The 26,081-nt window shown below is 53.3% G+C and overlaps 3 protein-coding genes across 3 annotated transcripts in view; 2 read left to right on the forward strand and 1 right to left on the reverse strand.

Moving 5' to 3' along the window:
* Nucleotides 1–17,928, reverse strand: part of LOC111158429 (solute carrier family 7 member 7) — an 87,055-nt gene extending 69,127 nt beyond the window's left edge. Inside the window, 2 exon segments of the mRNA XM_022520441.1 lie at nucleotides 10,277–10,345; nucleotides 17,846–17,928. The gene's annotated coding sequence lies outside the window, so the exon portion shown is untranslated.
* On the forward strand, nucleotides 4,415–9,994 carry LOC111158413 (LDL receptor related protein 10). Its single transcript, XM_022520415.1, has 7 exons — nucleotides 4,415–4,991; nucleotides 5,405–5,449; nucleotides 5,987–6,122; nucleotides 6,970–7,160; nucleotides 7,273–8,290; nucleotides 8,616–8,745; nucleotides 8,873–9,994. The coding sequence occupies exons 1-7, from the start codon at nucleotides 4,958–4,960 to the stop codon at nucleotides 9,458–9,460; spliced, it is 2,142 nt and encodes a 713-aa protein (XP_022376123.1). The 5' UTR covers nucleotides 4,415–4,957; the 3' UTR covers nucleotides 9,461–9,994.
* Nucleotides 12,273–17,846, forward strand: LOC111158448 (RRAD and GEM like GTPase 2). Its single transcript, XM_022520471.1, has 5 exons — nucleotides 12,273–14,140; nucleotides 15,388–15,729; nucleotides 15,950–16,023; nucleotides 16,725–16,932; nucleotides 17,322–17,846. The coding sequence occupies exons 1-5, from the start codon at nucleotides 14,038–14,040 to the stop codon at nucleotides 17,615–17,617; spliced, it is 1,023 nt and encodes a 340-aa protein (XP_022376179.1). The 5' UTR covers nucleotides 12,273–14,037; the 3' UTR covers nucleotides 17,618–17,846.
* Nucleotides 17,929–26,081: the final 8,153 nt, after the last annotated feature.

Genomic DNA, 26,081 nt, shown 5'->3' on the forward strand with positions numbered 1-26,081 from the left:
AGTCACACAAGCCAAGTGTGACTCCAGTCTTTACAACTTACTAGTTTGGAGGCCAGCAAATTAGGTAACTTTACAGTGCTTGCATTTCCTCATCTTTAAAATGGGGTTAATACTTGAAAGAGTAGTTGAGTGAATTCAAGGATGTAATCTGTGTGATGCCTTAGGACTGGCATTCGTTCAGCAAATATTTATTGAGTACCTACTTTCTGTCAGACACGGTTTTGGGCACTGGGGATACACCAGCAAACCAACAAATCCCTGCCCCAGCAAACTTATATTCTTGTGGGAGGAGCAGGCAATAAACATGATAAATAAGTAAAATATATACAGAATATTAGATAGTGATAAGAATTTTCCAAATCTTAGTTCTGCATCCTTTTTGATGAACAATTACCCCTTTAAATCATTTTTCTCTTCTTGCATTTTACTATAAGATTAAAGTGAAGGGTGCCTGGATAGCTCAGTAGTTAAAAAACTGCCTTCAGCTCAGGTCATAATCCCAGGGTCCTGGGGATCAAGCCCTGCATCAGGCTCCCTGCTTGGCAGGAAACCTGTTTCTCCCTCTCCCACTCCCCATGCTTGTGTTCCCTCTCTCTCTGTGTCAAATAAATAAACAAAAAACTTTAAAAAAAAAAAAAAAAGTATCCAAGGGAAACCAGGAAGCTTCCTCAACACTTTGCTACAAAACATTTTCAGCCAGGGGTGCCTGGGTGGCTCAGTGGGTTAAGCCTCTGCCTTCAGCTCAGGTCATGATCTCAGGGTCTTGGGATCAAGACCTGCATTGAGCTCTCTCCTCAGTGGGAGCCTGCTTCCCCCACTCTCTCTGTCTGCCTCTCTGCCTACTTGTGATCTCTCTCTCTCTCTCTCCCTCTGTCAAATAAATAAATAAAATCTTAAAAGAAAAAAGTTTTAAAAAAAAGAAATTTCTTCAGCCAAATATCCAGTTTCATCAATCGTGTGTTCCACCTTCCAACAAATACTAAGACACAAACACAATTTGGCCAAGCTCTTTGCCTCTTTGTGTCAAGGATCTCCTTTCCTCCAGTTTCCAATTAACACGTCCCTCATCTCCATCTGGGACCCAGTCAGAGTGACTTTGACCAACTATACTTATACTTCTATTCACATTCTGTGCACTACCACTGAGGTAATCTAAGGAGTCTGAGGTCCAGACAGCTCTCTTCTTCTGAGCCCTCACGAGAATCTCCCCTAACAGTCCATTCACCACAGCAGGGGCTTTCTCCAAGCACGCACCTCTGGCCTCTGACCATTCCTCAGTTCTAAAACCACTTCCACATTTTTAAATATTTTTTTTACAGCAGCACCCCGACTTCTCGGTAGCAAGCCTCTGTCTTAGTCCTTTTGGGCTGAAATACCAAAATACCATTTTGGTATTTTGAGTGGATTTATTGCTCACAGTTCTGGAGACTGAGAAGTCCAAGGTCAAGGCACCAGCTTGGGCACCCGCTGGTGAGGGCCCTCTTCCTGATTCACTACCACACCACCACACTGTGTCCTCTCATAGTGCACAGGCCTCTTCTATAAAAGGCACTACTCCCATTGTGGGCTCCATCTCAGGGACTCCATCTCAGAGTCATCTCCCGAAGGCTCACCTTCTCATACTATCATCTTTGGGAAATCAACATACGAATCTGGGGGCTGGGGGACACAAACATTTAGACCATAGCAGCTTGGCTCCTGCAAGTACTGCTAGTTTCATCTTGAGGAAGTTATCTGACCTACCTATGACTCAGTTTCCTCAATTATAAAAGGAGGACAAAAATAACACCTACTTTCTAGAGGCGTGGTGAGGATTAACTGAGATAATACAAATGGAGTGCTTGAACAGTGCCTGCCACAGGCAAGTAGTCTACCAAAGTTAGATATTATCATTTTGAAAACCAAACATCTGCCCGTTTCCACTATTTTTTATAATTCCTCAAAGATTTCCAGGAACATCTCCACAGGCCCATTCGTAAGTGTATCTGATGGTCTAGGGTGTGATTTATATGGGCCCGGACACTGAAACTCACTAGACTAATTAAAGCTTAAATTCATTTTAAGCACCTAAGTCCTCTTTAATTTTTTCCTATCATTTTGGGGCTTGAATTCACTCTTAAATATGAGTCCCCACTGTCTAGTGCCTTGTACTTGGAAGGCACTCTAATAAATATTTACAGAATGCAAGTCTATTCTACCCTGGTGCCATTTCTTCCTGATGATGATGACCGCTCCCAATAGACTAGACCTTGACTGTATTTTTTGGCCAATTTTCATTTACTCGGCATCCCTTCCTCCTTTCCTGGCCTCCCACAACTCTTTCCAATTCAGGACCACCTTTTCCATTTCCTTTCTATAATTCCTCATTCCCCCACATGCCACTCCCATGGGTACTCCCCAAGGCTGTCTGGCTTCTCTTATTTGTGTATCTGACCTCTCTTTCCAAGTAGACAGTAAACTCCTGAAGTTCAAGTGAAGTCTTAAGAGTTCCAGGCATCCAGGGCACCTGGGTAACTCAGATGGTTAAGCGGCTGCCTTTGGCTCAGGTCATGATCTCTGGGTCCTGGGATCCTGGGATCCAGCCCCACATCTCATCATCTCATCATCTCATCCTTGTCCTTGGGCTCCCCACTCAGTGGGGAGTCTGCTTCTGCTTCTCCCTCTCCCTCTGCCTCTCCCTCAGCTCATGTTTTCTGTCTCAAATGAATAAAATCTTAAAAAAAAAAAAAAAAAGAATTTCAGGCATCCATGAAGCATAGAGAACACGTAGCCAGCACTCAACTAAAACCTTCATGATCACTTTTAGAACTTAAATATTTTATTTTTCCAACCTCTTCACCCTGCTTTCCTTTGCTCAACATCCTTTTCCCATACTCAGGATCCTATTTCACTCCTAGAGCTGCACAGAGAGGGAGCACAGCAGAGGGCACGGAGAGACTGAGGGACCCAAATCCCTTGGCACAGGACCAAGGTCCAAGTGGAAGAAGGGCCTTTTTATGGCCAACTCTATGGCTTCAGGCCCTTTAGTGGTACAAGTTTTGTGAAAATATAAAAACTGATGCCAACAACAAATGTCATGGATAAAAAAGTGTTTTGTACTATTTGTAGAGAGGAGAGAGTAGTAAGGATCCAAATGTACACCCTGTCCCAAGCCAGATCGCCTAGGTTCAAACCCTTGTTTCAGCATTTACTAGATTCATGACCTTGCGCAAAATCCTTAACTTCTCTGTGCCTGAGTTTCCTTATCTGCAAAATGGGAGTAAGATAGTTTCTACTTCACAAAGACTGTGAGAATTAAAAGAGCAAATTCCCTTTTTTTTTTAAGATTTTATTTATTTGACAGATCATAAGTAGGCAGAGAGGCAGGGGGTGGGGGGGAGCAGGCTCCCAGCTGAGCAGAGAACCCGATGCGGGGCAATGCGGGGCTCAGGGCTTGGGGCTCGGGGCTTGGGGCTCGATCCCAGGAACCCAGGATCATGACCTGAGCGGAAGGCAGAGGCTTTAACCCACTGAGCTACCCAGGCGCGCCCCAAAAAAGAGCAAATTCTTGAAAAGTGCTTAGATGTGTGCCTGAAATGTGAAAAAAGCTCAAAAAGTTATTTGCTATTGTTACTGTTTACTAATATTACCTATTAGTACCACAGGAATAAGAAGTAATAACAGCCCACATAAATAAGAAAGATCTTCTGGGACTAATCATAATAATTGTTCCAAGGTACAGAGCACTTCCTAGATGCTCAACTTGCATTACCTCCTTAAGCGCTGATGACGTCGATGACGTTAAAAGAGAGTCGCGCTATTAAGTCCATTTTACAGTCAAGAAGCACAGAGAGGTTAAGTGTTTTTCTCAAGGTCACAGAGTCGGCACGCGGCGAAAGAACTTTACTCGTTTATTTACCAATTATTGGCAATTCTTACGGTGTCTCAGCAGGAAAACCCGTGGGTGCAAAGGTAAACAGCCTAGGCCCCAACCTACAGGAAGTTTCTGCTTCCAGAGAAGGGGCGGGGCGGGGCGGGGGCGGGAAAGAGGAGTAAACAAATAGTTCGAACACCGTATGGTAATTGCTAGAATAGAGGCTCACAACAAAAAGTGCTGCCGGATCTCAGATACTGGAACAAATACTGAGAGCTTAAGGGTCCAAAGGAAAGACATGACATTTACGGAACAAGCAGTGGATCTCTGACCAACATGTCCTGTAACAAACGTGCCACCCCGAAAGGACGGGAACAGAGCAGAGCTCAAAGAGGAGTCTGAGCGCCTCGCCGAGGGCGGGTCTGACGAGTCCTGGCAGGGCCAGAAAGGGGTTAAGGCGAGCGGGTGGGCGGGGCGCGCGCGTTGATTGGCAGGGGTGGGGCCAGGCTCGTCACCCGCCCCCTCCCTCCGCCCCGGCTCCTCCAACCCCTGGGCTGGCAGAGGGTACCGCCGGGGCTAGGGCCGGGGAACTGGGCCGAGCCTCCCGTCCCCCTCCCGCAATCCCCTGCCGCGTCCCGCCGGCTGGACGCGCAGGAGAAGTTGTGCCGCGCCCGGGCCGGCCCTGGGGGCTGACCGTCGTTAAAGTTTGGCCCGAAGAGGAAGTGGCTTCGAGCCCCGGCAGGTGGCGGCCGGGCCTGGACAGGGGCGCTCGCGGCCTGCCGGCGGGCTCCCGGCGAGGGCGTACTCAAGCGCCGGGCCTCGAACCGATTCCCGGGACTTCGGGAGCTGGCCTTGGGGGAAAGCGCGGCGGCGGCCGGGGAAAACAACTCCGAAGTTGGAGAGAGGCACCGCCCCTGCTCCCGGACGGCCGCCCCCTCCGCGCCCCCAGCCCTGGCATCCAGAGCACGGGTGGGGGAGTCCGGGCCATGGAGCCCCTTCGGGGAAGCGGCAGCGGGGGATCTGGACCGCCGGAGCGGCGCCACCTCCGCACGGGATAGACGACGGAAGCTCCGGGACTCTTCCTGCACCTCGGGACCGCTCAGGATGCTGCCCACCACCCTCCTCTTCCTCCTCCTGGGTAAGAAACCGAAACGAGACTACTCACCCGGCACGCCGCCCCTAGGGCTGTCACAGAGCCCGGGAGCTCACTGCCTTCCTCCTCTGCCGCCCCTCACTTCCCCTGCCTGCCTGTGTCTCCCAGCCCCTGCCGCCGCCTCCGACGCTGCCTGCCCCAGCGTCCGGGAAGCTGCCAGCCGCTCCCCTCAGCCCTCATCCTCCCTCGGGCTTCCCTCGATCGCCATTCCCACCCCCCAGGCCGTGCTGCCGTACCTTCCCTCGAGGTCACACAGCGCAGCCTCCCCCTGCTCCGCTGCCCCTTCCTTTAAACTACCCGGAAGTCCCAGATGGCTCCCTTTCTTTCCTCCTTGAGTTGCTCAGGTGAAGAAAACTAGGGCCGATTCACTCCCCGGCCCTTTCTCGCTCTTCCTCTAGGAGGCGCTCTGGCACATCCAGACCGGATCATTTTCCCAAATCCTGGTGAGTGGAGGATGTGGCTGGGACCCCAAGGGCTTGGGAATAAGAGAAGACCCATGAGGATTCTCTCTTCTCTGAATTCCTCTGGCATCTACCATAGTTTTAGAGTGGAGATCATCCATCCTTATTTTAAAAACGGGGAAACAGACCCAGTGTGAGCTCTCACCTGGTAGTTACATACTATTTTTTTTTCCAAATATTCATTCTTGATCTCCCTAGCCAGAATGTAGTCTCCCTGATTGTAGAGACAGTATTTCCTTTTCCTCCTGGCCCAGTGGCTGGCACAAAGCAGACCTCAGCTCATTTGTAGTGTTGATATTAATGACTATGGGAAAGAAGGGGGCCTGCTAAAGACTATGATTCTAGAGGGCCCTTATGATTCTAGAGTGTGGGTGTAGGTGTGTGGACCGAGAGGGGGAGTTTCTCTGCTCCTTAAAGAGCTCAGGCCCTTAGAGCCCTCAAGGGGGACGGGGGCGGGGGGTAGGGGTATAACAGTAACCGGCTCTCAACCAGTGTCCTTTTATCTTTCTCCCTCTCCAGCCTGTGAGGACCCTCCGGCAGTGCTCTTGGAAGTGCAGGGCACCTTACAGAGGCCCCTAGGCCGGGACAGCCGCAGTGCACCTGCCAACTGCACCTGGCTTATCCTGGGGAGCAGGGAGCAGACCGTAACGGTGAGGTGAGAAGCAGGGCAAGACCCTATCACCCTCCCTCCTTCACCATGGGAAAGCCTTCAGGAATTACTTCTCCATGGAGTTTCCCTCCCTGTCACCGGGTGGAAGAGTAGAATTTGATTTGGCCGAGTCTGCCCTAAAAGCCTGGCCAGTTCTGGCCCAGACACAGTGCATTGGAGCTGAGCTGGGGCCAACATCTAGCTTGGATTCTGGCCCTCTCTGAAGGACAGCAGGCACTCTAGAAACAGTCCTTGGGCTCCAATATGGGTGCTCTGAGGAGTCCTTCAATCCATTGCATATCCTCACCTAGGTTTCAAAAGCTATTCCTAATTAGCATAGAACCTTCCTCAGCCCCCCATATCTTTTAAGCAGTACAGGTCTCCCCAGTCTCCTCTGACTTTGACCATAGGATTAGGGCTTATGTTAACTACCTAGCTATTTGCTTCATAGAGTCACTCTCTTGAATTTACCCAGAAAGGGCAAAGGGGGCTGTCTGGGAAGAGATCAAGGAAGCAGAACGCCATGCTGCCACTGGCCTCTGTTAGGACTACTGCCCTTAACTGCAGAAATTTGGCTGAGTTCATTTGGTTGTTTGATTTGGGTTGTGGATAAGCAGGGGTTTGTGCTTCTTGGGGTAGAAGGGACCTGACAGCACTGGGAGTGGAAGAAGCTAGCGGTGGTCAAGAATATCTCCCATCCATGGGGCGCCTGGCTGGCTCGGTGGGTGGAGCATGGGACTCTTGATCTCTGAGTTGTAAGTTTGAGCCCCACATTGGGTGTGGAGGTTACTTAAAATCTTAAAAATGAAAAAAAAAAAAAAATCTCCTGTCCCACTCTCCTCCACTCCTGTAGGTTCCAAAAACTACACCTGGCCTGTGGCTCAGAACGCTTAGTTCTGCGCTCCCCTCTCCAGCCACAGATCTCCCTGTGTGAGGCACCAGCCAGCCCCCTGCAGCTTCCTGGGGGCAACGTCACCATCACCTACAGCTATGCCGGGGCCAGAGCACCCCTGGGCCAGGGCTTCCTGCTCTCCTACAGCCAAGGTACGCCAGACAGGGAGGTCTCTAGAACTAGAAGAACAGGTAGTAGAAGCCCTAGGGAGGAGGGGAGGATGCCACCAGCTCCCGTTTCACACCTTCTCCGTGCCTCCTGCAGATTGGCTGATGTGCCTGCCCGAAGAGTTCCAGTGCCTGAACCACCGCTGCGTGCCCTTGGCCCACCGCTGCGACAGCATCGATGCCTGTGGCGATGGCTCTGATGAGGCAGGCTGCAGCTCAGACCCCTTCCCTGACCTGACCCCAGCCCCTGTCCCCACCCCACCCTGCAATCACACCTTGGAAGACTTTTATGGGGTCTTCTCTTCCCCGGGCTACACACACCTGGCCTCCGTCTCCCACCCCCAGTCCTGCCTCTGGCTGCTGGACCCCCATGACGGTCGGCGGCTGGCAGTGCGCTTCACGGCTCTGGACCTGGGCTACGGAGATGCGGTACACGTGTATGATGGCCCTGGGCCTCCCAAGACCTCTAGGCTGCTGCGCAGCCTCACCCACTTCAGCAACGGCAAGGCTGTCACTGTGGAGACGCTGTCCGGCCAGGCCATCGTGGCCTACCACACAGTTGCCTGGAGCAATGGCCGGGGCTTCAACGCCACCTACCATGTGCGGGGCTACTGCCTGCCCTGGGATCGACCCTGCGGCTTGGGCGCCAGCCTGGGGGCCAGCGAGGGCCTGGGGGAGCGCTGCTACAGTGAGGCACAGCGCTGTGACGGCTCCTGGGACTGTGCCGATGGCACGGACGAGGAAAACTGCCCCAGCTGCCCACCCGGACACTTCCCCTGCGGGGCGCCCGGCACCCCCGGGGCCACCGCCTGCTACCTGCCTGCTGACCGCTGCAACTACCAGACCTTCTGCGCCGACGGAGCGGACGAGAGACGCTGCCGGCACTGCCAGCCTGGCAACTTCCGCTGCCGGGATGAGAAGTGTGTGTATGAGACCTGGGTGTGCGACGGGCAGCCAGACTGCGCCGACGGCAGCGATGAGTGGGACTGCTCCTACGCCCTACCGCGCAAGGTCATCACAGCCGCCGTCATTGGCAGCCTGGTATGCGGCCTGCTGCTGGTCATCGCCCTGGGCTGCACCTGCAAGCTCTATGCCATCCGCACGCAGGAGTACAGGTCAGTAAGGGTGCACCCAGCCATTGGGGAGTGGGGGACCCAGGGCGAGACTGTGACAGTGCCTGCACCGTGGACATGTTCTGGGGACCTGCTTATGGGTTGGCTCCTGGAGTTGTCCAGCTGGGGGACAGGGTGCTCCTCTGAGGACAGGTCTTGATGCTGAAAGCAATCTCAGGGAAGGAGGGGAACCTTAGAGGACTTCTGGGAAAGCCAGGGCCTAGCTCAGCTGTCCTGGCCTGGGTGGGGAGGGAAGAGACGCGGCCGGGCTCAGACAGGCTGCTCTGGCTGGCACCACCTGTGACTGAGCAGCCCTCATTCCTTCCAGCATCTTTGCCCCCCTGTCCCGGATGGAGGCTGAGATCGTGCAGCAGCAGGCGCCACCCTCCTACGGGCAGCTCATTGCCCAGGGCGCCATCCCACCTGTAGAGGACTTTCCTACAGAGAACCCTAACGATGTAAGTGACCTCCCAGCCCTCATCCCTCTTGCTTCCAAGCCTCCCAGGCCCCACCACCATACCAACCTTCTTTAGGCTTGTGGCCCTCCCCGCAACTGACCCTGGCATCTGCCTCCTCTCCTTGCAGAACTCAGTGCTCGGCAATCTGCGCTCCCTGCTGCAGATCTTGCGGCAGGACATGACTCCAGGGGGTGCCTCAGGTGCCCGCCGCCGCCAGCGGGGCCGCTCTGTGCGCAGGCTGGTGCGCCGGCTCCGCCGCTGGGGCCTGCTTCCTCGAGCCAACCCCCCGGCCCGGAGCCCTGAGACCAGATCGCAGGTCACACCTTCTTCCGCTCCCCTTGAGTCTCCGGATGGCAACACAGGTCCTGCCCGTGAGGGTGGGGCGGTGGGTGGGCAGGATGGGGAACAGGCACCCCCACTGCCTGTCAAGGCTCCCCTTCCACCTGCCAGCGCATCTCCAGCCCCCACTACTGTCTCCGAGGCCCCAGGGCCACTGCCTTCCATGCCCCTAGAGCCGTCACTGTTGTCTGGAGTGGTGCAGGCCCTGCGAGGCCGCCTCCTGCCCAGCTTTCGGCCCCCAGGACCACCTCGAACCCCACCTGAACCCCACACCACAGTCCTTTCTCCGGAGGACGAGGATGATGTGCTTCTGTTGCCGCTGGCTGAGCCGGGGGTCTGGGTGGTCGAAGCGGAGGACGAGCCACTGCTTGCCTGAGGTGACCCAGCACCCATGGGGGCTCTGGTCGCCATGACGACAACCCTTTAGAGGGCAGCTCAGTTTCCCTTACCCTACTTCCTTCCCTGACCTTCCGTCTGAGGGGCCTTGGTGAGCCTCCTGTTGACCCTGTGTAGCTGCTGTAAAATTAGGTATCCCTCAGGCAGGGAAAGGGCTCCCACAGAGCTCCCTCTGCGCATGCCCAAGACCGCAGTCTCTACCGCCACCGTCTCTCCACACCACCACCACCCATGTGGCTGTTTTTAAAAAGTAAATTTCTTAAAGGGTCATAGGCCTGGACACTCCATCCTTACCAAACCCTTACCCAAAAGTGGCCTTTAAGCACCAGAATGTCAATTGGCTGGAGACCTCCAGCCCTCAGGGGAAGGATTTGGGCAGAGCCTGAGGCTTTGCCAACTATAATCCTTCCTACCAGGCCTGGCTCATAAAAAGAGCACAAAAAAATGCTTTTGTCCCATAGCTAGGTCATTGCCCAGCAAGTCAAGGTTGAAAATAAAAGAACAAGAAATCTCAGATTTTTGTAAATGAGCTATGACCACAGCCCCATCTCTACCCATCTCAACTTATGTTTGCCTCCCTGTGCTCCTCCCTACGAAGGCCTCTGGTCTGCCCTCCCATTCCTGCCCTCTTCCTACTCACTTTCTAACCACATACCCTTGGCTTTTATACCACAACGAGGGTAAGAAAGCTCCCAGAACCCTAGGGACCAACTCTCTCCACAGCCCCCACCCACCCCTGGGGCTCAGCTCTTACAATGAGTGACACTAGGCATAAGCACCAAGCCTCTTTACTCACCGCCAGGCCAGAAGTCTGGTGAGCCAGCTGAGCCGTGTAGCTGGGAAGGTTCCCGTTTATGGAGTTCTCCTAGAACACAGATCACAGAAGCAGAATGTCCCTAGAGGAAGACAGGAGCCACGACTCCTGGCCTCCACCCTGCACCCCACCCACCAAGCAATTACAGTCTGTCCTAGGCGAGACAAAAATCGAGGGAAAAATCATAATCATTTGGGGTGTGAGGATGCTGGCATCACTTTGACCAAATCCAAAGGTGGGCACGGTGCCCCACGAATGGAAAGGAGGCATTCCCCCACAGAAGCAGAATTCCCTCAGGCTCGCCCTTACCCTTCCTGGCAGGCCTGGCCTCTCCCCACCCCTGGTGGAGGGGCCCTATTGATCACAGCCTGTCAGCATCCTCACAACCCAGCCCCCCAACCGCATATTTCCTCCTCCCGGGGAGCAAGAGCCTAGAGGAGTGGCAGAGGGTGAATGTGGTACAGTCACAGGATCATGGGATCTTGATTTGGGAAAGAGCCAGAATCCTTTCACTCCACTCTCCAGAGACTGGGGAAGGGCCTTCAGAGATCCCCATCCTTGCTGACTCTTGCCCCTTTGGGACTTCCTGAGTGCTCACAGTCCCTGGGTTCCCCCAGTGTCAGGCCCAGAGAAGCAGGGAGTGCTGATTTCCCTCCCACACCTCCCCATCAATGGTCTGTGCCTCTCCCTTGCTCCTCTCTTCATAGCCTTCCGAAAAAACCTTCAGGCCATAGCTTCATCCCTTGTCCTGTTCCAGACCTTTTACCTCCTGGGTAGTATTTGTAACTTGAATGTGGAGAAAGACTTAAGGTAAAAGAAGGCTCCTCAGGATGAAATGCTTTAGAAAGCCAGAGGGGGAAGACCTGAGGGTAGAGTTCACTGGGAAGGGCTGTGTGTCTGGATTCCTGAGCCTCAAAGAAGTTTCTCTAGGTGCTGGGTGTATGCTCTAGAAGATGGGAGTGGAACACCAGGTCGGTGGAGAGGGGATCGGCCTTGTGCAGGCAGCATGGGGAAACTAAGAGGATCCACTCAGGAGAGGTGGGGCCTTGGGGAGCAGTCATCCAAGTTTACTTGCACCATGGCCTAAGGAAAAGAAACGGGACCACCTCACAACCTATCAGGACTGAAACACCGCCATCCAAAGTGCTCAGTGTCAAAGTGTGGGACTCTCACCAAGGCTCTGCCTGTGGAGGAGAAAGGTGTTCTCACCACGAGATGGAGATCAGCCTGGGACTCTGAGATAACAGCACAGACCAGAATTCAGTCTTTGAGAATCTACCTGAACCAAGCTCCAGGCCTGGCTTCAAGGGGAGAGGGACCACAACCTAAGGTTGTGGGAGCACCAGAGAGCTGGGTAACCTGCTGAGTGCCAGATCCTTTCTCATGCGTTGTGAACCCTCATAACAAGGCTGTGCCACAAGCATCATCAACCCAATTCACAGGTTCAGGAGCATTCTCAGAGGAGATAGGAGATGAACCCAGCCTCTACAGAGATGCAGAGTGAAACCTGGATTGGTTCAGTTCCAAATCTCTACCTTTGCCCCCACTATTCCACAGGACCTCCCACTCCTGAGGAAGCCGGGACAGGGCCAGTGCGCAACCTCTTACTAGTGGGACAAGAGAGATGTGGTTCAAGGTGAAAGCCAGCCTGCTCCTAGGACCCAAAGCTGGCTGAGTCCTGCTGGGATCTGCAATACCCTGACTCATTCTCATCTCATATCCTAGAAATGAATCCAACCACCTAAGTGAATTTTCCAGATACACAAAGCTCACCCTTTTACAATGTGAAACTTTTTTTTAAAAGATTTTATTTATTCATTTGGTAGAGATTACAAGTAGTCAGAGAGGCAGGCAGAAAGAGAGAGGAGGAAGCAGGCTCCCGGCCGAGGAAAGACCCCGATGTGGGGCTCAATCCCAGGACCCTGGGATCGTGACCTGAGCCGAAGGCAGAGGCTTTAAACCACTGAGCCACACAGGCGCCCCTACAATGTGAAACTTTTAAAACTCATTTTGGAAGGAAATCATTCTAAGCATACTGCTCTTCAGCACTTCTGTGATAGGCTATACATTTGTGGAGCGCTGAGGATCCCTCAGAGAAACCAGTGGCCTCTCCATAACGCTGCTTTCAGAGGCTGTCACAGTGTCAGGGAAGCGGTTTTCCTTTTTGGCAAAAAAGGACCACTTTTTAAATGTTTCTGCCTGCTTTCAAAGTTTTTTGGAGTGTTGCTTCCCTTGCCAGGCTACCAGGGGCCCCTTGCAACTCTAAATGTTGAGTACAGGGATACGCAGGGACATTCTGAAACTGCGAGTAAGGAAAGACAAATGGGCTGTGACTGAGGACTGGAGAGTCTATCCACTGAGAAAGGTGCGAAAGTATGGTAGTTCTCAGGAGTCCTTTTGGCCCCTAGACCCCGAACATCACCCTGTAGTTCACATCCAGATAAGTGGTCACTGCACATCAGTCCAAGATCACTCTATGTCTCTTCCACTGGAGGAGTCCTCCAAAGATTACCATACAGACCATTCCCAATAATAGGAGACAACTGGAATATTTAAGACAAGGCAACTTAAGAGATGAAAAACAGTCTTTGGTATTGGAAAAATCAGAGTGGGAATCCTGATGTCCCCATTTTCCAGCTGCACAATCCATCTGGGGACAGGCACCTACCACTCTGAGCCTTCGGGTCATGGGGATGAAAGGAGAGAACTTAGGAGGGAGCTTAGCGCAGCACCTGGCAACAGACACAGGGTAAGGAGCCAGGGAGCTGTCAGGTCTGTGTGGGTGCCTGCCCTGTCAGGAAGGAAAGAGAAGAGCTGGAGCCTGAAGGGAAATGGACCCAGGCAGAAAAGGAGCAGCAGAGCCAATCCTGGCTTCTAACAAAGGGGCAGAGAACGTTGTGCAGGCCCAGAGGGCTGGTGGTGCCCCAGAGAGCACAGAGAGCGGGGCTGGCACTGGGGATCTGGAACTTTTAGAGGGTTTAGCTCAACCTCCCTCTTCTGTCCTGCCCATATTAACACTAGGTTGGTGGGCCTGGCAGTGTGGGAGGGAAGGGGAGGCAGTCCCCCCATGGTTTGCACCCGCTTGAACCTAGTGACCAATGAAGCTGCCTGAAGCAGGCAGCCATCACTTCCTCTTCAGAGCCCCCATCTGCCTAGGGGCCAAGTTGGGAAATGGCTACTGTGGTGGGTCTTAGCCCAGAAGGGGTGGTATGGGGAAGGAGAGGATGATGGGGAAACTTGGTGCCAGGGTGACCCCAAATCTCTTGGTTTCTGCCTCTAGCCTGTCCATTTAGCCACTGAGCATCCACTCTGAGCTGGACACAGGGCTTGGAGGCGGGAAGTCCACAAATGTCTCACAGTCCCAGCACCTGGAGAAAGACCTCCCAGTTCCTGGGTCCTTGCCTCCTGCCATTCTCAGCTCCCTTACCCACCAGACCCTCACCCGGCTTCTCTGAACCCCTGTCTCTTTTGCCCCTCTGACTTCGTTCTGGTCAGGTCTTAACCAGACTCCGCAGTGTGTGTGCTCCGAGAGGGAAGCGACACAAAGGAAGGAGGGGGGCAGAAAGGAGGGAATCCCGCTGACATCACTGCTCATTAGCATGTGTGACCTCATCAGGGGGCGGGACAATTTCCCCAGGTGTCGGGGGGAGGAGGGCAAGGGGGTGGTATTTAAGGGAAAAGCTGACAGTGCTGCTGAGTGAGGGAGTGGGTACTGCAAGCCGCGGGGCTGCACACGCACACGGATGCACACGGACCTCGACACCGACATGGACACGGACACAGAAACCACAGCACTCTGTCCCCCCGGCAGCCACCAGGCCTCCCCTCCAGGGACGCCCACACCAGGTGAGGACTGAGCTGGGTAGGTTCCAGCTAAAACCATGGGGGTGGGAGCTGAAGCTCTGGTGGGGAGGTCAGAACTGGGGGTTGACGGAGCCTGAACCCAAACAGCAAAGGGGAAGAGCAACTTAGGAAGTGGGGAAGCCTCCCGCTCACACCAGGACTGAGGCAGGGCTGGGCTGGGGGCCCCCCCGGGGTGCTGCCCAAACGCCCCCTCCCCCATCACTCCCAGGGCTTCGCTGGGGAAACTGGTGCTCAGCCCCTAGGTCAGCCTCACTCCTAAGAGGCTGGGATGGGCAGGAGGGATGGAGGGAAAGGGAAGGGGTAGCCCACCAGCCTGGGAATCACCAGCTGGGGGCTGCCCTGGGGACCTGTTGGAAGGGTTTCACTGGCTCTTGGAGGCCCTGGCTGCCAGCCAACTATTGATCCTGGGCTATTTCCAGCCTCTCGCCATCCCCCTTTGTTGTGTCTGTTGTTCTTCCTCCAGTTACCCTGACCCATGCATTGTCACTCTCCCTCTCGCTCATGCCTCATGCTCCCGCACTCTCACTCTCACTCTCTCCCCCACTCCCTCCCTCCCTCTACCTCACCACGAACAGAAGATTCTCTGGGACTCACAGGGACTGCCAGAGATGCAGAAAGATTCTCACACACAACCATGCACTGGGATATTCTCACCTGTGGGGCCATGAGAAGAGGCTGCTCTTCTCACGCACAGGGGCGGGGGCACTGCACACATCATAACTAGCAAAGTCCCTTCCCTGGGAACAGGCTCCCACAAAGTTTTTGCCCCCCCCCCCAGATCCTGGGCAGCAGCATCAACTTCTCATCCCCTTCACCCCTCCCCAGTTGGGGGGATTACCTGGATAGGGAGGCAGTAGAAGGCAGGGCCTCTCGGTAGAAGGAGGGGCAGCCCTGGGGCCAGAGGCCTAGTCTGGGGGTGTGCCTGTGTGTCAGCGTGAGGTCTGTGGGCGTACAAGCCTACACACAGATGCCTCCTCTGCATGGGGCACGTTTTGAACATGTTGTGGCTGGACCCACATTGGGTAAGCCTCTAGTTCGGCTCCTTTGAGCCCTAACAGTTCAGGCTTCTGGGGGAGTTCAGTGTCAGAGGTCAGGCCAAACATTCTCAGCTCCTTCTGGGTTGTCGTCATCCACTGGGGCTCTGAGGCCACAGCAGGCAGGATTGAGCCCTCTACAGATGGCTAGGCATACCCCCACTCATAGCTTCCTTCTCTTTGCCCCCCTGCCAGAAACAGATGCCTCACTGCTGAAGAAGCCAGAGAAGCTGCTGGCAGGGTTGGACCGGGGTGGGCCACCCCCTGCCCCAGGGGTCCCCAGACGAAGAGGCAGTATGCCTGTCCCCTACAAGCACCAGCTGCGGCGCGCCCAGGCCATAGATGAACTTGACTGGCCACCTCAAGCCTCATCCTCTGGTTCCTCTGACTCCTTGGGCTCAGGGGAGGCAGGCCCCACCCAAAAGGATGGCATCTTCAAGGTCATGCTGGTAGGGGAGAGCGGCGTGGGCAAGAGCACCCTAGCAGGCACTTTCGGTGGTCTCCAGGGAGACAGTGCTCATGAGCCGGAGAACCCAGGTATTTGGGGGAGCCCTGTAAGGGTCAAGGGCACCTGTGGAGCCCTAGTCAGGGATGGAAGAGCTCAAGGCATGGGCATTCCCTGGAGGCCAGAACCTAAGAGAAGCTGTTCCAGTGCTTTTCTGTGGCAACCTCCCTGGAGGGGGGTCCCTGGTTACCAGGTCTCACAAGTGTTGGGGAGCCTCCTAATGGGCTCTATTCTGTCTTTATTTCCCAACAGAGGACACTTATGAAAGACGCATCACGGTGGATAAGGAGGAAGTGACTCTAATTGTTTATGACATCTGGGAACAGGTAAGAACCTAGGAGAGCTGGGGAGGGGCAGAGTCTGGCCGAAGGCTGGTGGCACTGCAGGCCCTGGTTCCAGTATGTTCTAGAACCTGGCCTTTCACAAGGATCATCTCAGAGAGCAGAGGCCCACATCAATGTGCATGCCATGGCACTGAGTGCCTCTGTCTTTCTGGGATCTTCTGACCCGGAGGGAAGTGAGGATCTGAACTTGACAAACCCTGCAGCTGTGAGCGAGGCTGAACACCCTGAAACCAACCCCATCCATAGATTTTCCAGCCTGGAAGACTCTGTCTGATCTGACAGGAGGAGAGCTCAGGGCTCTGGAATACCAGGGAAGGGGGGAAAGTGAGGATTTGTGAATATTTGAACATAAATGATTACTACATAGAAATGAGAGGCCAGATTACATACAGTTGAAGAGTATTCATTTTTAAACTAAGCTTAAGCGTAAGAAAGTAGGATGGGCTATCCCAGTCTAGGACCCTGTGTCCCCAATTCTCCCATTTGGGGCTCACATTATAAACCACCCTCTCCTCCACAAGCACCCTCCAGGTTATGCAGATTCTGCCATTAACTAGCTCTATGGTCCTAAGCAGGTGGCTTCTCCCTCACACCCAGATTCCTCATCCTTGAGATGCAGGTGCTGGACAGGTGCTCCCTTGCCTCCAACCCTGACATTCCACCACTCTCTACCCTATATGCAGGGGGACGCAGGGGGGTGGCTGCGGGACCACTGCCTTCAGACGGGGGATGCCTTTCTCATCGTCTTCTCAGTCACCGACCGGCGAAGTTTCTCCAAAGTTCCAGAGACCCTACTTCGGCTGCGAGCTGGGAGGCCCCACCACGACCTCCCTGTCATCCTCGTGGGAAACAAGAGCGACTTGGCCCGCTCCAGGGAGGTCTCACTGGAGGGTGAGTATCCTGTACCTCATCCATACCTGAGATCTCTCCCTTCCAGGTCGCCCCTTCTCCGCAGGGCCCTTTTACCATTCCAGGTGTGCAAACAATTGCCTTTACCCTTTAGCAGGCTAAGGGCAGACTCTCAGTGCCCACGCCTAGGGCCGGAGAACGCATTCCCTTCACTCCTCCCCTCTTCTCCAATCCAAGGCCCCTATCTCTCCTGCCCTCCGCACCACCACGGTCCTCTGCGTGATCCCTGCCTTGTTCTCGGTTTCTAGAGATTCACAGGCCACGACCCCTCTCTACGGCACCCGGCACCTCCTCCTCCCCCAGACCCCACCCCCCACCCCGCCCGGGGTCCAGTGCAGCCCGCGGGCGCCTCAACCCGTCCCTTCCTGCAGAAGGCCGCCACCTGGCAGGGACCCTGAGCTGCAAGCACATCGAGACGTCGGCCGCGCTGCACCACAACACGCGGGAGCTCTTCGAGGGCGCGGTGCGCCAGATCCGGCTGCGCCGGGGACGGAGCCGCGCCGGGGGCCCGCGGCCCGAGTGGGGCTGCCCAGACGGCCCCCCGCCGCCCGCGCGCCGCGAGAGCCTCACCAAGAAGGCCAAGCGCTTCCTGGCCAACCTGGTGCCGCGCAACGCCAAGTTCTTCAAGCAGCGCTCCAGGTCGTGTCACGACCTCTCCGTGCTCTGAGCCGCGGTCGCCATGGTCACCGCGGTCGCCATGGTCACCGCGCCCTCTGCTGTCCCCCACCTCGCCCTGCCCCGCCCCCGTCCGGCTTCCTCTGCGAAGACCTTCTAGGAAACCAAAAATGCCCAGGGCGCCCAGCCACCCGCCCGCGTCGCCTCCAGCGCCCTCCACCACCGCGTGCGCCCCGGCTAACTCTCGGCCCCAGAGCGCCTAGAAGGCGAGGACGCAGACCTGCTGGCGGACGCGCTGCGGCCAGGGCCAAGGCGGCTTCTGGAGGGCCCGAGGGGCTATACTTCCGCCAGCTGTTTTGACTTAATTATTAAGTCACGGCTTGACCACCTCTCCCGGAAAGATATCCTAAAAGCGAGAACAGGGAAAGTGCTTCGTAGACCCCTTTCCAGTTCTCCACCTTTATACTCCGCGCGTGCACGCCTCACCTTTAAGAGATCCTTAAAGGTAAAGACACGGAGACGCTTCTTTGAGACTTTTCCTAAAACGTGCTGGTTCTTAGCTGCGGCACTTGTCCACTTTGCCTTTAAGAACTTCTTAAAGGCAAAGGCCTGGAAGCGCAGTTCATCAGAGTGGATTCTATGATTCACCACCACACCAGGGCACTTCCCTTTTAAGGTTATTAAAGGTAAGGTTGGGACAGACTTTTGCCTTCAGATGCCACAGCAAAGAGCTGAGCAGGTGGCACCGCCCCCTTTGGCCAGGGCCCAGGAGCCCCCAGCGAGGGAGCCACCCTTCCCTTTTCAATAAAGAACTTTTCTACATTTGCTCATTTTGACTCTGTTCTCAAAAGCCCCGCAGAAGGGGTAGTTGTAGATGGAAACTGTTACAAAGCTTAGGCCCAGAGGAGCAAGGAACCTAAATCTCCACAGAGGCTCCAGAACTTTAGTCCTGGTGTAGTCTAAGAAAGGAGCCACAGGCCTTGGAAATATCTGGGTCTAACTCGTCCCTTTGCAGATGAGCAAACAATCCTGGAGAGGAGCAAATAATTGCTAGAAGGTTTAGTAACTTCCTGACACAATGGGACCAAATCCACACCCTAGACCTCATCACCTTACCTCCCCTTATTCTGCAGAGTGAGCTGGAGGCCACATTTAGCACCCAGAGCTACCCCGAGCTATGCCCTGGGCTGGTTTCAAGTGGGGCCCACATCCACCAAGGAGGCCCATCAGCTGGGGCATGATGAAGATGGCCCGCACTTCCCCTGACAGGCCCCCTCCACCCCAACTGTCACCTGCAAAGCCCTGTGAGAACTGAAGCTGACAGTGCCTCCCCTGGGGACGCCTACGCCTACTGCTGCCTGAACCAAGAGTCTGAACAAAGAGAGCAGAGGCAGCAGCTCCCCTCACCCCAGACTACAGCACAGCTACTCGAGCACCTGAGGGCCAGACCACTCCGCCCCACCCAGGTTCCCAGGACTTGATGGAAAGAGGGATGAGATGTCTCCTGATCCCTGCAGCAGGGAAGGAGCCGAGGGGGACCAGCTCAGCATGGGAGGTTATGAGACGATAATATGAATAGTGACATTACCCTTTGAACTTTATTCCCTTTCTCTGTTCATTCTCTAATGACTATATAAGGTGTTATTGCACCTTTTATTGTGGAAGAAAGTTTAAGTAACTTGCCTGGGGTCACTAAGCAACAGAGCGGGGATTCCACTCATATCTGCTTGATACTTAATGATTTTATCCAAGTTTGCATCTGAGGTTCCCCTTCTAGTAAGGAGAGGAAGAGGAAGAAGGTCATTAGAAGAAATGTAAGGGAAGCAATGGGCAGGGCCAGGGGCAGGTGCTGTGGTGAATGGGCCAGAGAAATTAAGTGATTATGGGGGAATAGCCAGGTCTAAACTCTGGGGACCATGAACAGAGGCACTTCATAATGTAAAATGCAGAAAAGCACACTTGGCCCCTTGAGGGGACCGATGGTTGGGTTGAAACCTCAGGGACATTAAGAGGAGGGATAGGAGATGAGCATGAAGAAGGAGGTTTGGAACCTTACTTTTAAATTAAGTACCTTAAATGGCAAGCAAAGGAGTTTGTGCCCAAGCCTGCAGACAGTGAGTCACCAAAGGTCTTTGAGTATGAAAGTGACACAATCGGGACTGTCCTTGGGAAGGAGGAGGCTGAGAGAGGTGTGCATGGACTAGAGCAGCAGAGGCAAGGCCTGAAGAATTAAGCTGAGGGGACGATTAACAGTCATATACATATGGACAGTAATGAAGGGCCATCCCAAGGGAGAAGGTGGGGGCAAGCAGAGGCACCAGCAGTGTGAGTCAGAATTGGTGGAACTTGGCAACTGAGCAGCTGGGTACAGGCAGGAGTCACAGGTAGTGGGAGGATGGTGAGGAACTGGGAGTTGAGGGGCAGAGAAGGATATGGGTAAATGGCTCCATTTTGGAGACCCTTGAATTTGAGATGGTAGAAAAACATCCATATGGAGTTTCAGCAGCTCCCTGAACAGCTGCTCCCTGAAATTCAGAACAAGTTAGGGTGAGAGACACAGCTGTGAGAATAATGCCCGTAAAGATGGTAATAGAGGAGCTAGAAGGAAGAAGTGCAGTCACACAGCACCACGTGCTGGGTCTGAGGCACTGCTGGTGCAGACTTGAATGTCTTTGAACAAGGAACCCTGCATTATTATTTTTTTTTATTCTATTTATTTATTTGACAGACAGAGATCACAAGTAGGCAGAGAAGCAGGCAGAGAGAGAGAGGAGGAAGAAGGCTCCCCGCTGAGCAGAGAGCCTGATGTGGGGCTCAATCCCATGACCCTGAGATCATGACCTGAGCCAAAGGCAGAGGCTTTAACCCACTGAGCCACCCAGGTGCCACCCTGCATTATTATTTTTAAAATATTTTATCTACTTATTTGGCAGAGAGAGCACAAGCAGGGAGCAGCAGAGGGAGAGGGAGAAGCAGGCTCTCCGCAGAGCAGGGAGCCCTATATGGGGCTCCATCCCAGGACCCTGGGATCATGACCTGAGCTGAAGGCAGACGCCTAACCAACTGAGCCACCCACATGCCCCAAGCCCTGCATTTTTATTTTGCATCAGGACCCACAAATTATGCTGAGGCACTAAGGAAGGGGATACAATACAGGCTGGGATCCTTAACCTTAAACCACACATGGGCTTTAGGAGTCTGTGATGTTTGTGAAGTGGGACAACTTGATGTGTTTGTGCAGTGGCACATTTGAGAACAGAGTTCACAGATTTCCTCAGGTTGCCAAAGGGGTCTGTGACCTAACAAATTACAAACCACTGATGGTCCTGATGGCTGCCAGGATGGGGAACTGGGTGCATGGAGAATGGGTGTGAGAGGTTTACTTTCCATTGTATATCCTTCTTCTGTTTGAATGTTTGACAATGGCACATATTACTGTTCAAAAACAAAATAACTTAAAAACAAAGTCTTGATGTTGCAGAGAAAGAGAGCCCAGAGACAGGGTCCTGGGGATAAGGAGATGAGGAAGGTGGAGACCCAGCCACCACCAAGGCAGCGGAAGAACTGGACTTGAACTTGCAGTGGTTCTGCCAAGAGAGGAGGGCTCTTGTTTTTTTAAGTAAACTCTCTGCCCACAGTGGGCCTCACACTCTCCACCCTGAGATCAAGAGTAGCATGCTCTACTGACTGAGCCGGCCAGGCGCCCCAGGAAGAGGGCTTTTCCAAGGAAAGACTACCACCAATGGTTAAATGTGGCCAAAGGGGAAGATGAGGAAAAAGGCCCAGTGCCTTTCATGTGTCTGAAGCTTCAAATATGCATCCTGAAGATGGTGATAGCAGGGCCTCCCCCGTGAGGGGTGCCATACACACCATAAGCATCCTTCCCCCTCGCTCAGCCAGCCCCATCAGCCCAACCCATCTGTGCGTTCCCTCCAGACGCCTACAGGGACGAGCTCAGAACAGACGGAAGCTGAAGCCAGGCTCCCTCCAGACTTGGAAGGTGGGGTCTTCTCTGAGAGCCATTCTTCTCCCTCTCTCTGGGCAAGACAGAGTCGCCCACGGGGGCTGATCTGCTGGTGTGAGAGATCAGCGAAGGGTCCTGGGGCCAGAGCGGCGGCTTCTCCACCCTCGTGCTCCTCTTAAGCATGCAATTGTGTCTGTGCCACTTTAGGAGCCAGCCCTTGCCCCTCCCCGCTCCCAGCCCTGCACTCCCGCAAGGCATCCTCAGGGGCCCACAACAGGAAGTGTGTGCGCTCTGCTGGGAAGGGCCGGAGGTGAGGCCAGTCCTGCATCTTAGAGGGCATCCTTCTACTCAGGGGCTCTGCTCCAAGGTGGGCTGTTATGCCCCGCTGCATCTAACCCTCTCTAGAGAGACTGGGGCAGGGTCTTTCCTCTTCTAAAAGCCTGCCAGTCATGGAAGAGGATTTCACGTCTTCTGGATTAAACCCTCACTCCCAGAAAGCCCACCCATGCATACATCTTCTTATTAATCTAACATAGTTCTAGCCACATCACTCTAAGTCCATTTTTCCTGGACATCCATTCACAAATCCTTGTTGTTCCCCTCAAGTACTGCCAAATGCCAGTCACCACACTGGGCCCTATGGGAAAAACAAATACAGGTTAAGACATGACTGCTGCCCTCTGGGAGCTTACAATTGAGCTGGAAATGTGAGACAAACTGGACCACAGTTTGACTATCTATCTGGGGACTATGTCATGTCCTCTAAGAATTCTGAATGAAGAAACAGAATTTGGAGACAAATTTTAGGAACTGGGTCTTAAAGGATATATGCAGGCTAGATTGGGGGAAGAAGAAACTCCCTATGGAGAAACTATGTGAACAAGTGCACAGGAGACATGGGACAGGGTAGGCAGTCCCGCCGTGTGAGATAGACACTCTCCCTGTAAGAAGGCAGCAAAACTTGAGGGGATGGTATAGCCCAGTTGTCAAGGGACTCCAAAGCCAGGTAAGAGCATCCTGCTTCTTAGTCCTTTATCATCTTGGTGGCTCTCTGGTGGATATGCTGAAGGTACCTTGTCATTTTTTTTTTTTTTTTTTAAGGTAATCTTCACTCCCCAGTGTGGGGCACAAACTCACAACCCTGAGACCAAGAGTTGCACCCTCCGCCAACTGAGCCAGCCAAGTGCCCCTTATCCATTTGACTCTAAAAGACATACTCCATGGCTTGGTGGCCTGGTAGACTCTATGTGCCCATACAGACTCCATGGGAGCCTTGCCAGCACTTTAATTAGTACTTAGTCCCACTATTTTCTGGATGCAGAGTCACTCTCAATCTCCCTTCCTTTCTGGACCTCAGCTTTCCCAATTATAAAATAAAGGTAACAATACCTACCTTGTAGGATGGTCATGAGAACTAATGCAAATGGAAACATCTTTGTAATTTGTCAAACATTATAGAAATGAGCCTTGGAATTTTTTTTTTTTTTCCACGATCCGTGTCCTGATCCCTTATTCAGGTACCCGACAGCTTACTAACTTCTCAAGGCACATCAGCGCCCCGGAGATGCAAATCTAAGGGGGCACCTGGCTGGCCCAGTTGTTGGGGCATGTAACTCTTCATCTTGGGGTTGTGAGTTTGAGCCTCACAATGGGTGTAGAGATTACTATCAAAAATAAAGAGGGTCACCTGGGTGCTTCAGTCGGTTAAGTGTCTACCTTCAGCTCAGGTCATGATCACAGGGTCCTGGGATGGAGTCCCGCATTGGGTTCCCTGCTTAGTAGGGAGCCTACTTTTTCCTTCTTCCTCTGCCCCTCCCCCTGCTCGTGCTCTCTCTCAAACAGATAAATAAAATCTTTAAGAAATAAATAAATAATAGGTGGGGTGCCTGGGTGGCTCAGTCTTTAAGCGTCTGCCTTCAGCTCAGGTCATGATGCCAGGGTCCTGGGATCGAGCCCCACATCATGCTCCCTGCTCGGCGGGAGGCCTGTTTCTCCCCCTCCCACTCCCCTGCTTGTGTTCTCTCTTGCTGTGTCTCTGTCAAAGGTCCAACTTGCCTCCAAAGGACCCCCATTATTAGATTTGTTGTTTTGAGGAGTACTGGGGGGCAGGGGGAAAGACTGGCAACTGAAGCCTAAGTGATGGTATTATACTGCAGTTTTCCATTTTTTTGTTCCAGTTATGATTTGTCTTTAGAGGACCTGAGCTGATTTAAAATCTTTCTCTGAAAGGAAGTCATCAGAGCCCTGGAGACCAGTGATGGCAGGTGCTAGCAGACACCTGTGGCAGGCGAAGAGGGGCGATAAGCAAAGGGTGGTAGCAGGGAACACTTCGAGGTTTCCCTGGCCAAAGTAAACGGCAAGAGTCCTGCTGAAGGTAACTGACAGGGTGGCTGAGAAGAGAATCACTTTGACTTTTGAAGCCATCTGATGGCTATCTGATTTTATGTATTTTTTCTTTTTTTCTTTTAGAGTGAGCATGAGTTGGGGGGTTGCAGAAGGAGAAGCAGACTCCCCGCTGAGCAGGGAGCCCAATGTGGGACTCCATTCCAGGACTCTGGCATTATGACCTGAGCCGAAGGCAGACACTGAACTGGCTGGGCCCCCTAAGCGGCCCCTCTGATGTACAGTTTCAGGCACAAAAAGGGACTGAGCCAGTGGGACTCGTTCTTCTGAATCCAGGCTGCTTGTGACCCAGGACCTTGTGAGCAGGGGACTTCAGTCCAGGAAGAATTGTTTCCACCACTGCCTCACCCTCACTTTTCTCCCTGCACATGCGGAGCATTCTGAGGTCAGGAAGGACGTGGGAATAATGATGGCCAGTAGTAATAACAAGCTCTCAAGTTCCGAGCCCTCTCCACTGGCTGTTTTATCTCAGCCTCACACCGTCCCAGAGACAGGTGCTGCTGTTAGCTCTCCCTTTTCACAGATGAGGAGTCCGAGTCACAGAGGGACGAACCCCCAGTTTACTCAACTGCTCTCGAACAGCAGAGCCATCTGCAGCCCACGGTGTTGCTCCAGAGTGTGACTGTTCTGCTGCAGGGTGAAGGCCCTCTGGCTTAGACGGGCCCAGGAGTTCAGAAAAGGCTAATTTTTGGCACTCCCTTTCTAAACAAGGAGGTTTCACGATGCTTGAAAGCTGCCTTCCTTTCTGGAACATTGGCTAGAGTTTGACAAGTCTCCTGATTTCCAAGGTCACTGCTTCCCCTCTCTGCAAGCCAGCACTGACTGGCTCCTTGCCAGTCTTCAGGCCCCTCATCCATCTACCATTGCCCTCAAAAATAACTGCTTAATGGCCCTCCAGTAACTGCAGCCAACTCCTTAAGGGCTCTTGAGAGGAGATCATGTGGGAAAGCTAACAGAACTCATCCAACTTTTAAAAGTGAGCTTTGATCAGCTCTTTCCTTGCCTCCACCTTCCCAGATGTTCTAAATCGGTTGGTCTGCTTCACCGCTCACAGAACTCTCTCCACCAAGAGCACATGGAGAGCAAATACGTCCTGGATACAAAGTGCAGAAGTTGGGAGGGAAGAGAAGGGATGTTTGAAGCCTGAAGGTTCAGACCCAGTTCTGAGACCAGAATTTCTTTTCTGCAGCCAGCTCACGACTATCACATCACCTGATTGCCATGGAAACATCAGTCTCTGTTGGATGGCAAGCAGCACTTTTTTGACAGGAAGCATCAGAGGCTACCATGGTAACACCAAAAAGAGTAAAGCTGCCTTCTCTCCTGGAGGGGTGAGGAAGGAATGGAGGATGCCAGGGAACGCAGGCCAGAAAGGAAGGGTATCGGAAAGCTTAGCTCTGACTTGAACAGAGAGGGAATTAACAGACACCTAATACGTGCAAAGCAAAGCAATAATGAAGAAGACATGTCTGTGGCTGGCCTCATCAGGCTATAATCATCTTTTAGTAAGAGTTTACACAGAACTGTACATAAAGGCAGAATGAGACTTGTAACAGGACAACCAATCCTGAAAAGGGAAATCAGCTAGCAAAGCTTCAGTCTTACAGGACAGGATTTTGACCAGCAGAAGACAGGCAGAGAGAACAAGATGAGCAAACATGGAAGTGGAAAAGCGCAGGACGTACTGAGAACTCAGGGTACAGAGGTAGGAAAAGCAACTCCCAGGCCTTGGCTCTCAGAGGGGCAGGCTGAGATTAGAATCTAGGAATCCGAAGCTAGACTGCCTGGATTGGAATCCCAAACTTGCTGTGTAATCGCCCGCGATTACAGGTTACTTACCCTCTTTGGGTATCCCGTTTCCTTGTTCACAAAGCAAAGATGGTGAGAGGGTTGTTGTTAGGATTAAGAACTCAGTACACACCAAGTGACTAGACCAATGCCTAACCTGAGACAGCCCTGTGCCCGTGTCGACAATTACCGTTGTACCACCTCCCACTTTTCGGAGCCAGCACAGCCCCTCCTCACTGTCCAACCATTACTTCCTGACTCTCGCCACACTCCTTCCATAAAGAGAAAGGAGAGGCTGTGGATGACCATCTCCCTTCAAGTTGTAAACTCAGTTCCCTTCCTCCTAAGCAAGGGAGGACTA

Source organism: Enhydra lutris, unplaced genomic scaffold, assembly GCF_002288905.1.
Source record: "Enhydra lutris kenyoni isolate GAN:26980312 unplaced genomic scaffold, ASM228890v2 scaffoldscaffold4, whole genome shotgun sequence".
NCBI lineage: Eukaryota > Metazoa > Chordata > Mammalia > Carnivora > Mustelidae > Enhydra > Enhydra lutris.